General features: G+C 41.8%; 1 protein-coding gene across 1 annotated transcript in view; it reads right to left on the bottom strand.

Moving 5' to 3' along the window:
- Itga8 (integrin subunit alpha 8) overlaps positions 1-15,348 on the bottom strand; it is a 176,573-nt gene that overhangs the window by 78,303 nt on the left and 82,922 nt on the right. The window contains exons 14-15 of the mRNA XM_038333456.1: positions 7,428-7,473; positions 4,685-4,792 (exon numbers count right to left, since the gene is read on the bottom strand). Of these exons, the coding sequence (XP_038189384.1) occupies positions 4,685-4,792; positions 7,428-7,473 (154 nt within the window). The remainder of the gene's footprint in view (positions 1-4,684; positions 4,793-7,427; positions 7,474-15,348) is intronic.

Genomic DNA, 15,348 nt, shown 5'->3' with positions numbered 1-15,348 from the left:
CCAATCATGCTTTAATTAGATGTCAGCTTCCTGTGTCAAACGTAACAAAAATGTGTCACATCTGGGATTCATCTATCTCCATGACCTCAGTCAATGTCTCCCTTCAGGGTAGGTAATTCGCCACACACCATTTAGCCAAAAGCTTCCTGAGACGTCTGTGCTATTCCAAGTGTTTATACCACTTCCCCAGAGAAATCACAAACTGCAGCCCACTTCTCCTTCAGTTAGATTATTCATGGAAGGTGGGTAGGAAATTACATCTTTAAATTTTCTGGCATGGATTTTTCCCCCATGCCCAGCTCTTCGTAAGCTCTTGGTATGAGTCACCATTATCCACTAACCTATGTTTTATTCACCGTTCCTCAGCACAGACAAAGCTTCAGCAAAACAATTCCACATTTATGGTGAAATTATCAATATACAAAATTAATATGAATTTACATACAGTAATTGCTTTATCCAACATGAAGCAATAGAACTTTCACAAAGAAAGTCTCGGCTGTGAAAATGGATGTTGAGTCTTTGGCAAGAAGGGATTTGATAAATGATGTCAGCTGAAGTCTTTATCTTCGTTTATAAATTATGTCAGAGTACATTTATATTTCTTTCTTAGTTCTCCCTTTCTGTTAATATCATTAACAATTGGACGACTTTAACTTTTTCATTCAAATTTAATATAACTGCCACAGCCTGCTGAATTATTGATGGCAGCATTTCAACTTCAACCCACCAGGCTAAAGATGGCTCAAGTTAAAGAATCTTTTCAATGTGGTAGTTTTTCTATAGTTCTACTCTAAACTAAAAAGAAAATTTCAAAATTCTACAGTAGTGGATGACAATATCCATTCTAAGTAGAGAAAACTATTTGCTATCTATATCTATAGATATATATTGAGGAACCAGGTCTAGTCTCAGGCCAATACATATTTATGAATTGTGTCAGGCAAAACTGTGAAATACAGCTTAATTTGAAATATAATTTTAAGCTATGATTTATGTTCAAATTCAGCAAAGCCTATTTGTCTCAAAATTTTTGGTTGAAAAATAATAAAAACAAAGCCAAACAAAAACTACATGAAATCAACTGAGCGCTTTCACTGTGAATATCTAAACGAAACTCTCGGCAGATAGGCTGCTATACACAGTAGTCAGGATAGACACAGCATGATCCTCGTACTATTTGCTACCCATAAACCGGTGGACAATCACTTCTCTGTATAAAAATAACTCTGCTCGTGGCTGTGTATGATGAGGAAGGAGATAAATGTGAAATCTGATTTTAAATACAAAGCCAGATGGAGGAGATGCTCACGGTCCAGGGCTTGTTGCACAATCCCTGGGACCTGGATTTGGATCACCAGCATACAGATAAACCCTCCAGGCCCAACGGCAGTCATCAGGGCTGGGTTTGAGGGTGGGAAGAGTAGAGTGACAGATGATTCCAGGGCATTGGTTCTCAACTTGTGGGTTAAGACCCCCTGGGGATTGAAAGATCCTTTCACACGGGTCTCATACCAGATATCCTGCGTATTAGATATTTACATTATGATTCATGGCAGTAACAAAATTGTAGTTGTGAAGTAGCAATGAAAATAATTTTATAATTTTATGGTTGGGGTCATCACAACATGAGGAACTGTATTAAGGGGTCTCAGCGTTAGGAAGGCTGAGGACCACTGCTCTAGGGTTTATGACCCCTAGGGTAGCCTAATTGATGAGAGCGAGGTTCAGTGACAAACCCTGTCTCAAAACTAAGATGGAGACTGATTAAGGAAGATACCCGATATCAACCTGTAGCCTCCACACCCCTGTGGTCATGCATACACACACACATACGTATCACATAAGCATTCCACAAATGTACAAAATAACAATGAAAGTACAAAGCAAACAATCACTATTTCTAATTATCTATGTATTACTGTCCAAAGAAGTACTTGATGTGTGTTTGTTGGGGAGGACACATGCCATGGAACTTATGTGGAGATCAGAGGACAATTTTGTAGAATCAGTTTTCCTTCCACCTTTGCTCAGGTTCTGGGGATGGAGCTCGGATCCCAAGGCTTATGTGGCAAGGGCCTTTACCAATTGAGCCATCTCATTGGCCCAACTATTACCAATTCAACTCTACTTTAAGGATGAAAAGTATATGATTTTACATGATGTCATTCATATCTGAAAAACCTCTTTTAATCAGATTGGAGAAGTAGATAGTTTGTTTTATGTTTATAAAATAGAAAAAAATCAGTTTTTCTCACTAGTAACCAATTATCTTAATATTTATTATGTTGAATCTCACTTCTTTTTTCTAACTGAGCAATGCCAACAACAGCTATTTTATAAACCAGACAGCTGACTGCATAACACAAAACTCCACATGGAAGGAAGTGAGGAATGATTTGTGACTAGAATTTGCAGAAGGGTTTATCTGAAGTGCAAGTTCATACCAAATCAGGCCAGAGTTACAGCAAAGATGCTTTTTAAGCACTCTGGGTGAACTGCATGAACCATTCTACGTGAGTCAGCTGTTTGCTTCCTGTCTTCTGTCTGGTTGGTTGGGCTTCTGAGGACAGAACCCAGGGCACTCTACCACTGAGAAATACCCTCAACCCCCAACTTTGTCTTTCAATATTCTGAAACACACAAAAACTTTTACATTTGAAAATTAAGTATCAGCCAGGTGATGGTGGTGCACACCTTTAATCCCAGCACTCAGGGAAGCAGAGGCAGGCGAATCCCTGTGAGTTCAAGGCCAGCCTGGTCTACAGAGTAAGTTCCAGGACAGCCAGAGATACACAGAGAAATCCTGTCTCAGAAAAAAAAAATTAAGTATCTTCAGAAAAGGATACAATAGAATTAAGCAACAGTTGTATAATTTATCCATAGAACAAATTACATTTTATCATAGTAACATGACTCCAATCAACAAGAAAAATCAACAAGAAACAAAAGGAGAGGGATTAGCAGAGGGGCTGTTCGCAGTTGGTGGCAGCCTGGATGACAGTAACTTTTCCTCAGCAGTGTGAGCCCTGGAGGCTTTCCAGGGCCCTAGCGGATGACACCATTCATGCCCACATATTTATCAGCAGCACTAATTGGGCTCAGTGAGCTAAATAAATAACTTTAAAAGAAGTATATTAAATTGTGAAGGAGGAGTGATGAGGGTTCTGGGGGCATTGGGAATGGAGCAAGGGGTGGATACGATCAAGATACATTCTAGACATGTCTAAAATTTTTCAAAGATTAAAAAAAGTTTTATTTTCCTGAACAAAAGGAATTAGTCCTATATTGTTTTGAAAAAGACCTCAGCCTCTTTCTTAAATTCATAAAACTAAAACTCTTTAGGAAAAAATCATTTATATCAAAATAAACACATTCTATACTAGAATGTTGCCATTGTGCTTAACAGAATGCAGTGTGGAAAGCCACGGTTTTGAAGGTGTGAGCAGAGGGCTCCTCGGAGAATATTAGAGTCTTAACGCTCACAGCCAAATAGCGCTCACAGTTCCTTTAGTGTTCATTTGATCACGCCAGGCAGTGGGGAAATGCTGGCTCTTCCACGTATTCTCGAAGATCAGGTTTTCATTATACTATTTTATGGTTTAAACCATTTTAAAGTTTGCTCAGGGCATTTCCCAACCACTTTCAAAGGCAGTTAAAGGAGAGGACAGGCCTTCCCACACAGGGAACCCCTCACAACAGAATGTTTTCCGAAGAATTCTTAGGGAACCTAAAACTCTCTACCCATTCCCCCCTACCCCTCCCCCCAGCTTGGACTCCCGCAGGAACTCCTGTCAAAAGGCCATCAGGGACATGCTAGGATGTGCTGGAAACAGCTTCTCAGGGTCAAGACCAGCTGGTCTTTATTCTGATATTTTCAAGAACCGATCAGTCTTCCTGGAAAATGAGGGTGACTCTCAAAGACCTTTGTTGATTTTCCGTAAGTGTCCTGGTACCGTGGTCCAGCACAACATCTTCTGATGTCTGGGGCCCCCACATTAACGAGCAAACTGGTGTTTTTTTGGGGGATGTGTTACAACCCAGCTTTATATGGTTATTTCATGTGACAGACATAAGTCAAAAGCTGGATAAGCCATGTTTTCTACTGCCCCTTTTATTCTTGTAATGTCATGGTCACAAGAACAGGTCAGTGTACGAAAATCCCCCTTTTTATAGCATTGACCTTCTGTCTAGTTGTCCATGCCAAGTTACAAAACTGCTATTTTTAGTACATGAAACTAAGTAATCCAGACTAGTTTATTTATTTAAAAGAGAGAGACATGATAAATTTCAAAAGTTGTATCCACAATCTATGCAAAAGTAAGAGTCTTTTGGTGTGTTTTGGTTTGGTTAACATTTAGTGTGCTGAGAAATTTGTTTAACTGGGAATTTCCCAACTGTTTTGGTCTTTTTTTTAAACCTCAGGTCTGTAGGTTAGAGCACTGGCCTCTGTCTGAGCCCACAGTCAGAGCTCAGCAGCACATCAACGCTCGTCTGCAAAGACTGGCTCTTTGCTGCTCAGTCTACGCAGTCCGGAGGTCTCAACAACCTCTGGAAGATTTTTCCAGATATGCAGAGTGCAGGACCCCAGACTTTCCTCATACAAATCCGCATTTTTAAAAATAAAAAAGATTCAGGTGATTTGAGCCCATGCTAGAATTTGTGTAGCACTGGGCTAACTTACCAGGCTACAGGTGTTGGGAATTCTGGAAGCTGACAGGTTTTATTTTCAAGGTTGATAATCATCGGGTGTAGCAGGAGCTGGGCATCCACTGTTACAACTGGCCTTGCTCTGTAGGGAGAAAGCCGGGACATGAGAAACTCATGAATCATGGAGGGGATCTTTTCCTGACGAGAGGAACCCTCCTAGAGGTCATTGCCAACATAGCCAGCCATGCACAATGAATTCTGCTCTTGGCATGAACAAGTGGGCACCACATTCAAATTATCCCTCTAAACCACCTGAGAGCAGAGAGCTCTGACAAAGGATGCTGGGGGGGCCAGTACAAGCACATTCCATCCATTGACCTGATTTCTTTATGGCGTGGACTCACTATGTTGTGATAATATAGTGTGATTATTATACAGCTTCATGATTTTCATGGGGCCCTGTGTCCATATTTGAGGAGATACCTATTTTATTTAAAGATTTGTTTAATTTTATTTATATCCATGTACACATGCTAGTGACTGTGGACTCCAGAGAGGGCATCAGATGTCCTGGAGCCATGGGTACTTGTAAACCACCCCACGTGGGATATGGGAACCAAACTTGGGTCTTCTGCAGGGACAGCAAGCTCTCTTAACCACTAGGGCACTTCTTCAACTCCAGACACATCTACTCATAATATGTAATTGAGCATTTTGAATTTTGTTGGCTCATTGATAATTTTTCAACCTGATTGGCAATTTTCTAGCTAAGCTTTGCAGTTTAAGAACAATCCTTTATTTCACTCTGACAAGTGGTTCTCAATCCTGTCTGCACAATGTAATTACTTAGGGAGCTTTCAAACAAACACTACACCCAGACATCGTCATGGGTCAATGGAATTAGAACCTCTGGGCTACGGGTCTGTGTTGGAATTTTAAACACATCGTCAGGTAATTCTAACAGTCATAGTCATATCTGAGGTGGGGAATAGATGTGATTGCCATTAGAGCCATCCTAGAGAAGACAACAAGGTAAGAGAGTAAATCATGAAGTAGGAAAGTGGGGCAGCTTTTGAAGTTTCTTTATAAGAGACACACACTGGGAGCCAAAGATTCCAGAGTTACATGTACTCTGATGCTATGTTGAGTAGGTGTCTTCTGATAGACAGAGGGTCAGGTCTAGAGGTAAATGCTGTGCAAATACTTCAAACAGTTTCACGATAACAGCATGGGACCACTGGGATATTTTACAAGCCTCTGGATGTTATCTGTATGGTATTATCTTCAAAATTGTATTATCTCCAGTTCTGAGGGTGAGGATTTGATAATAAAATGGTATTAGGCATGCAAGAGATTTGCTGTAGCAATCACCTTTGAGAAAAAAGGGGATGAGTGGAGGAAGTGGGGGGTGATAACCTCCCCAAGTATGGAGAATAAGATTCTGGCGTGGACACTGGGGTGTCCTTGGGCAGAGCTCCTGTGACAGGATTGTCTCCAAGGACCGGCGTGCATTTATATCCTTATGCCAACAATAGGCTGGGAGTAGCTCACGGAAAATATGAGCTTGCCACAGAGCTGTGGTGGATTTGGAGTGTGGCAACAAAGCAGGGTTCTTGGTGGTGTAAATTTACAGCCGTAAGAAACCCAAACCTCATACTTCAGAGGTGCGGGGAGTTTCAGCTCGCTGTTGCTCTGTATCCTAAGTGAGAAGAGCTAGCACAAAACAGCCCACGACACATGTATGTTGGGGCTGAGGAAGAAAAGTTGGTGTGAAGAAAGCTAACCTTAGGGTCTGTCTGGGAGTTATAGCCACCTTAGCAGCACATGCCTGGGACACTTGCACATGCAGGTCTGTGTGCATGCATTCATCTATGAGCTGCTCGGGAAATCCTGATCTAGTTTCTTGGATTCATATTAAACATTTTAAGAAAGCTCAACCACCTAACCAGCTACTACTCAGCATAATTTGCATTCAGATTCTCACCAAGTCCTTTAAACAGAAGTAAGCTAATAAGGTAAGTATGGATAGTCCACTTTATAGATGAGAACCAGAGGCTTAGAAGGAGATAGAATGGTGTTTCTCAACCTGTGTGTTATGACCCCTGGGTAAACCTCTGTCTCCAATGATTCATAACACTAGCAAAATTAGTTATGAAGTAGCAACGAAAATAATTTTATGGTTGGGGTCACCGTGAAGAATGGTATCAAAGGACCACAGCATTAGGAAGGCTGAGAACCACTGCTATGGTTTTCCCTGGAATTACAGAACAGTTAGTGTCTGGAAAGGTCAGGTTCTGAATCCAAGTCTGTTGCACTAATGCTGCCGAGGGCTTGCTTCTGGGAGGGATGACTCCTGGCATGTTCTAGTCCCAACTTCCTGTCCACACTTGGATGTGAGGGTAAATAGCCACGTTCTCCCTGCCACAATTATGTCCTGCATGTATGGACACTGATGAGCCCCAAAGTACAGAAAGTCCAAGTTCAGGTCCATCTAAAACATGGGCCATTTTCTGATTCCAAGAGTTTAATAGCTGATGTCATGTCAGTTACATTGGTAGGGGCTAGAGGTTTGCTAATAAAGCTTGAGAATAAAACTATGTAGAAATGAGAGAAAGGTGGAAAACAGAGGGAAAAATACACTCAGAATTTTTTAAAGACATAGAAACATTCTTCAGGATAAACAAGGGAATGGGTCTTTGGACTCTTTAAGGCAAAACTACCAAAATAGGAAAATGCATTTAAAGCAGAATAATATTTGCATACCAGCAACTACATACCTGTAGACAGCTACTTTCCCTTTTCCAAATGCTCCTACAAGTAAATCTTAAAAGAAAAAGCAAAATCAAAATACATGCATAATTTTTTAAAAGTAATCAGGCATTCCAAATCTGAAAACCCCAGATCAGAAGTGTCCTCCCAACCTCAAACTTTTTGGGTACCAACATGATGCAATAAGTGGAAAATTCCACACCAGGAAACCTTGTTTGATAGACAAAATTATTAAAGAAATTTTATAAAATTACCACCAGACTGTGTGTATAAGATATGTAAAAAATGTAAACGCATTTTGTGTTTGTGCTTGGGTCCCATCTCGAAGATCTCTCAGTATGCACAGCAAATATTTCACAACTGGAAAAGAAAATAAGCTGAATCCTAAAGACTTCTGTTCCGAGGCTTTCTAGTGAGGACGGCTCAGCCTTATCTGCGCTAAGCTCAAAATCTGAAGCAGTGCAAGGACTGTCCCGGGTGCCGGCTACAGTGAGAACCAAGAAAACAGAGGAAGAATTCCACTCGGTTAAGACAGTTTGGAAGAGTGTGGGGCTTCAGGGTGATGACAAACTGGCACATGAATGAGTGGCTTTCAGATCCCTTCTGTCTTAGATGTGCTTGCGAACTCACCATGGTATTGTTTCCCCATATGACTCAAGAGAAGGCAAAGGGAAAAGTACACACTGAGTGCTGTCTATAAGCCTGACTCACTGTACGTGCCATCTGATTTCTCCCTTTCCAAGGACAACCCTAGGAAGCAAGGATCATCGCTGCAAAGAAGCACGCTCTGAGTGTCATTCTGTGACCACCATCTCCTCTTTCCAGATAGTGTGGTTGATAAGTATTCTTTTGGTGAAGCAGTCCACACCATATGAAATAACTGAAATATTATCCTGATCATCTTAAGTAACAATAGTAACAGAAAATAGCACACAAATAAACCCAATATTTTAATAAAAATTCTTTCCAATGACTTCTATGACTTCTAAGAGGACATTTGAAAGTTTGCCAGCAGTACAACTTACAGAGAAATACATTGGATATTAAGATGACTACATTATAAACCTCTTCACACCCACATGACCAGAGCTAGATCTAAGTGACAGCAGGAGTGGACTCCTGGTCTCTGATTGGACAAACTAGCTCAGTGCTTCGTCCCCCAGGCAAAGCAGCCTGTTTGTCTCTATCTAATTTACAATGGCCATTCCTGGTGGAAAGACACAAAGTTAGAAATGGCACTGGCTACATCTGCAGCATGTACAGAGAATGGGTGTGGGAGGAACAAGGGCTGAGGAGTGAAATACACACAGTCCAAACTATGATCGCTTTATTCTAGTAAAGGAGAACAGTAAGCAGAGCGATGGGGAATCTTAGCTCGCAGAGCTGTGTGGAGGTGATAAAGGAATTAAATTGATGCAAAGGAATTTAATGGCAAAATGACTCAGTGCCACACTGTCTTGTCAGTCATCTTTCTGTCTGGATCTTTCTCTCAGGTGTACCCCTGGGAACAACATTGACCACTTAGGGCTGGGAGCTGAAACTGGGCAATAGACATACAGCTTCCCTGTCCAAGTGGGAAATCTTGGTGGGGTCTCCCTCCCTATGTCCTGGATATCCCCAGGCAGAGAAAGCCATAACTGCCTACAGAGGCATCCAGATTTGTGGTTCTACTTATTGCATCCATCCTTTCTGAGTCTTTCTTCATCCTTTCCTTATCAATATTTTGCGGGTCAATTCCTCCAATGCACACTTTGTTTTCTAATCCTTGGCTTAATTCTACTTGGGGAAAACTCAGTCTGAGATACAACAATTCTCATTAAATATTTTCTCTTAAGAAGTGGGCTCAAACATCTTCAAGACCAAAACCTCAGGAAAACCCTTTCTGTTTTTTTAAATACAGCATCTGGAATAAGAGACTCAGGATTTGACTCTGAGGCACTGTGCATGCTGTTGTTTGAGAAACTCAAACACAAGCCATCTGAAGAGAACCGTGTCTCTGGAATTAAAGAAACCTCTGGAAAGAAAGGGGGCTGCAGCCTAGCCAGCTTCTGCCTTAAATCACTGACGCAGGATATCTAGGTTCCTAAGCCTTCCAGATTTACAAATCATCTCAATGACTTGTATTAGGATTTCAGCTTCTCTTACTATTTCCACATGTAGTCTTTGTTACTTGTGCCTCCTTGAGGATATTGATGCATGTTTTTATTGTGACCAGCACGTGAACTCTCCTTTGTGGTACTTGCAGGCTCCCCCTCACCTGAGATGACTGCAGCCTAGGCAGCCTCACTTGCATCTGCAGGGATCGTGGGCTTTGTTCTTGCCACTAAGTACAGTAAAATATTTATCTACAAATAATGGACCGTCTACTAAAGAAAGATGAATTTTGAAATTTTATTTGAAGGATTTCAATGGATAAGATTCCTTACTCCACAAGCATGAGGACCTGAGCTTGAATCCTCAGCATCATGTAAAACACTAGCCATTACTCTACATACCTGTAACCCCAGCACTGGGGGACAGAGACAGATGGATCTCAAGAGCTCAGGGACATGGCAGCTTAGTGGAAACTATGAACTACGAAGGCCATAAGATGGGGAGCACTAGAGGAAGAAATGCAGTGTCCTTCTCTGGCCTTCTCATGGTCATGTATGAGTGTGACCACCCATACACTCATGTACATATCATTATAACACACACACACACAGAGAGAGAGAGAGAGAGAGAGAGAGAGAGAGAGAGAGAGAGAGAGAGAGAGAGAGAGAGAGAGAGAGAGAGAGAGAGAGAGAGAGAGAGAGAGAGAGGAGAATTAATGTGAGAAAAAAGTGAAAGACTATGAGATGACAAACCCTTACAGGGCAGGAAACTGTGAGTTAGAATAACGACTTCCTCCAATTGTATGTGTTAAAATAAATGAGAAGGGAAGTAAATCTTTGCTTTCATGGCCTTAGGCATAGAGCCATCACACAATCTAGGCCCACAGCTTCCTGCTAAAGAGGAGAGTAAGTGCAACTGCTATCGTCTTCTAAGAATGAGCAACACGAAGAACTGCACCCCTTACACAGGCAGGTTAGTGGAAACCAGAATGGAGTTCTGCTGGGATTTCGCATGTGCCCTTGGCTATACTAGATGAAGTGTACACACGCCCCCAAGTCTAGAGAGTGACATGGAGGCTCGGTCACAGTTAGATTGTCATCAGAGCTAAGAAACCCAGAGACAAGCTCCTAGCAGTGACAAGGAAGAGGATCGTCCCCTTAGGCACTCTAAGTCCTCTGCTTCAGGGAGTGAATTTTCCAAGTCTGGAAAAAGAAAACTAATGGACAAAAGAGGCCCCGATTTTCTTCGTAAGAATATAGCCACAGTTATTCGGAGGCCAAGGAAACAGTTATCTACCACAAAAGCGTGCTTGTCTTTTGAGACCCCACCTTGGTATCATGTCTGCCGGCAATGGCAGGAAGCATTCATGCTCGGGATCTCCAGTTGGGCAGACTTTTCTAAGGGAGCAGGAGGATTTGCTGGTTTCATTTCTAACTAATCTGTCTTTTTAAAGGATGGGACCGATTTTGATAAGTACCGTGTAGGTTCTCCCTTTTTCTCTCTGCTTCTCTCTATGTATTACATAGATGTAGGATGGATGTTCATGTTTGCATCCACCTACCTGTCTACATATCCTTTATGTGAACAGAAATATGTGTTTGTATGTGTCTACATATCTGTATATATATATATTTGAATGCACAAATACGTATGCACATCCAGAAACAATACTTGTTAAGCGCTCCTACACAGTCCTGATTTGGTGTGAGTCCGTTTTACCTCTCCACCACGTTATTCTCAGGAGTCTAACTCTTATCAGCCGGCTTGATTGCAAGCACCGTTCCCCACTGAACCATCTCACTGGCCCCTTTGTCTAGGCATTGAAACAATAATCTGGAGAGAAAGTAATTTTGCTGCTGATCTGTGGATCCATAACCGTATAAACTTTCTCCTCATCCCCTTACTTCTAGATAACAGGTCTTATACTATGAGCTCATGCTTACTTCCTCCTATTGGTAAATGTTTCAAAGGCAAGTCTGAAAACAAACAGGGGGAAAATGTCGCCCTTCTCCGTATTTGCACATTAGCTGTTTTCGTTTTGTTTTGCTTTTCTGGAAGAAATAGCTGGCAACCGAAATCAGTTCTTTCCACTCAATCAGAAAATGTTCTCCAAATGCTTCGAGGCTTTGTCACGCTTCTCTGGCCTTAGGAGCGGGGTTTATTTTCCTCTGGATGGAAGGACAGAGGACTCTTAAAGAAACAAAAGGGGACTTAGCATAAATGCAGGGTCAGTTGTCAAGAACCAAAATAACCCTAACATGTGAAGTCATCAGAGCCATGCTGTGCCTTTCTTTGTAGTCTATTCTTCTTAAATAAGGAAGAAGGGAAGCGCTCCACTTTCCCAAGGGCTGCTTGGACTGCAGGATGTCTTCACTCACAAGGAAGGGGATCTTAGAGCTGAAACTTTGGAGCCTGTGCTGGAGGTTTGGGGCAGGTTGGGAGCATGCAGTGAGGAGAAGGGGAGAGTTCTCAGGAGAAGGGCCACACAGGAGGGACAAAGAGAGGTGACAGTGTTCTGCTAAGGTTTCATCAAGGGTCATTTCCTTGGGAAGTCTCTGTCATCCATACACCTATACTCTGTAAGGTCAGGCAGTCTTTTTCACCTGTAACCTCCACTCTGGAACCTTCTCCTTTTCCCGTTATCCTGAGGAACACACAGATCTGAAGTCAGCTACAACAAAGGCTATCAGACAGTTCTTTTTTTTATTTTGGAACTCAAAAAGGTTTACTAGGGCCTGGGAGTTTGTTAAGTGGGCAAAGTGTTTGCATTGTGTGAGCAAGAGAATCCAAATTCAGATGCTGGAGAGGTGGTTCCTGAGGGTTGTTGATCAGGTAGGATAGCTCGACATCTATACTCTAGGTCCAGTGAGAGACTATATCGTAGAACTAAAGTGGGGGAATGATAGAAGAAAACATGCATAGTCCATCTCTGGCTGCCAGATGTGTGTGCATGTGCACGCACTGTAGTCCAATGGGTAGGAGCATGGACCTGCTTCACAACCCAGCACCCACATCCAAAGCCAGTCATGACTGTCTTTTCCATTAACTCCAGCGTTTGGGGGCAAAATAAGCACCTAGACTAGCTGAAATGGCAAGCTTCTGGCTTAGTGGGACAACCTGTCCCAGAGCAGTTAGACAGAGAGCAATGACGAGATTCTTGATGTTCCACACTGGGCTTGAATGGCCACACACATCCTCCATATAATAAATAAAAAAATGAATCCCTAAATATAACATATGTGGAAAGGTAGTAGTTGCAGAGAAAGGTTAACGCAGCTGAAAAGGGGGCACTTTAAATATTGAGAAAGTAAAGAAATCATGCAGGCATTCCCAAATTATAATTTTAGCAAATACACCCAAGCATCTTTGAAAGAACGGAATAAGCAGGGAACTACTGCTACCATGTTGTCACCTGATCAAAGGTTAGCATTTTTTAATGTTTACCAGAGTCTGCGTCACCTAGTAAAAACTAAATGTTAGTGGTAATTGTTTATACCCAATCTGTAGCAAACACATACAGATGGACAAAACCATGAATACATTCATAAAAAATTACAAGGGGAGAATTCATATAAAACATTTATTGCCAACAAATACACAGGAAGATATTTAACTTCACTAGTCACAAAAGTATTGCAAATGAAGGCAACAATGAGATACTATTTTTAGCTTTTTAAATCAGAAGGATGAAAGATTGGCATTGGGGGGTGGTTAGTGGAGGGCCGAGTTCATATGACTGGTTTATGAGAGGGTAAATCGATGGAATTTTTTTGCAAGGTAGTTTTTCGTTATTGCTGTCTTTTGTTTTTGAGATAGGTTCTCACACAGCCCAAGCTAGCCTTAAACTTGACACACAGCCAAGGATGACCTTGAATTCCAGATCTCACCTCTAACTCCCAAGTGCTGGGATGATGGGTGTGTATCATCATGAGCGGTTATTGTCACACAGCCCAGAGTTGCATTGCCTGTCTGGTTAAGAAACTCCAAAGTTGTTTGCAAGTATGGGAAGTCACAACACATAGGTGTATATAGGTGGTTATATGTGTAGAGATTTCTCATTTACATTCTAAAACCTTTGAAACCCTGCTTTGTTTTGTTTTGTTTTAATGTGCATTTCTGTTTTGCCATGAGTGTCGGGTCTTCTGGATGGAGTCACAGACAGTTGTGAGCTGCCATGTGTGTGCTGGAAATTGAACCTGGGTCCTCTGGAAGAGCAGTCAGTGTTCTTAACCACTGAGCCATCTTTCCATCCCCCTGAAGCCCTGTTTTAAATGCAGTGTTGTCAAGTGGAAGTTTGCTGGATGAAAGGTGAAGAATTAAATTTCCAAATCCTGCTTTACTTTACTACTGACTTCTGCATGACTTTGGACAAGTCTCTACTCCCTAACACATCTCTGATGGAGCCTTTGAGGCGCCTAAAATGAGAAGGCTAAGAGCATAGTAAAATTTGTTGGGCTTAGATGAATGTTATTCTTTGTTCTCAGGTCTAATCCAAGCCTTTCCTACTTTGTATTGCAGCCTTTCTCATGCAGAGGTGTGTGTGTGTGTGTGTGTGTGTGTGAGAGAGAGAGAGAGAGAGAGAGAGAGAGAGAGAGAGAGAGAGAGAGAGAGAGGGAGAGAGAGAGGGAGGGAGAGAGAAAGAGAGAGAGAAGAAAGAGAGAGAGTATGTGAATGTTGTGTATGTGTGTGTGTGTGTGTGTGTGTTTTCTTAGCTTTCCAATCTGTACATGGATATTGGCCAACTTCTGTGACTCAACCTACTGACTCTTATCCATATTTTGGGACTGTTGTTGCCCGTACATCATAGAGTCTCTTCCAGACTCTGCTTACCACTTTTCCAGGGCCCATTTCTGCCAGGCCTCTTCCTAAAGAATGCAAATACCACCAAAGACAGTTTAGTAAAATCTGGGGACCCATCATGACTTGTTCATCTACACTAAGCGAGATCCCAGCACTGGACACCTGTTACAGAATGCTAGGGTTAAAGATTGGAGTGTGTAAGTCTAGAAACAGAGAAACTGGTGTTTGGGGAGCAGAAAAACAGATCATGGTTGTGGGAAGCCAACATTAGAGTCTCCTTAAGTTTGGCAAACGTGTTAATCTAAAAATAGACAGAGGCTGCTTTTCTTGCTATTTTATCACAACATGCAAAATATTACTGAGGAAAAGGTTATGAGCTGAGGAAGAAATGTTTGAGAAAAAAAACGCATGATTTTATCCCAGAAAGCAATAATGCTAACAATCTGTCTGAAATGCTTCCAAATGAACTCTGAAGAAAAACATTTATGAGCTTGAACATGGTATTAGGTTGCGGCATTGTAATTTACCAAGGGTTTATTTTCCCTTTAAAAAAATCCCACAAAAAAATCAGAGCAGAATATCAAACAATGAGTGTGTCTTATGAAAACAGTTTTCTACATGCTATTAACATCCTGTGGTTGCAAGAACCACTCATCCCCCACTTTCTGCTTTCATTGTCACTCGACATATCATCTCACTACGTCCTTGTCACAGGACACACTGATGCACAGTGTGTGTGTAGTGGCCAGGCAGCTGCCAAAAGTCCTGGAGAAAAGTTTGCTTCTTCAGGACTAGGGGCCTTTCTCAGCCTATAGGAAATGAGTTTCCAGTCCCCAGGAAAGTCACCCCTGTTCAGCCTGAGGGAAAGCTTCTATGATTAGAACATTATGGGGTTTTATGTGCTTTCCAAGTATCACGAACTGAAGTGTATACTTTTAGAAAAGACATGAAAGAAAGATGGACACTTTGAGGGGAAGGAGAAGGGGTTCAGGAGTGGGGGATAGGAAGGGGTAATTGGGGAGATTGAAATACAGT

This window comes from Arvicola amphibius, chromosome 6 (assembly GCF_903992535.2).
Source record: "Arvicola amphibius chromosome 6, mArvAmp1.2, whole genome shotgun sequence".
Taxonomy (NCBI): Eukaryota; Metazoa; Chordata; class Mammalia; order Rodentia; family Cricetidae; genus Arvicola; species Arvicola amphibius.
Note: the sequence above shows the minus strand (reverse complement) of the source record. Positions and strands in the feature narration are given on the sequence as shown.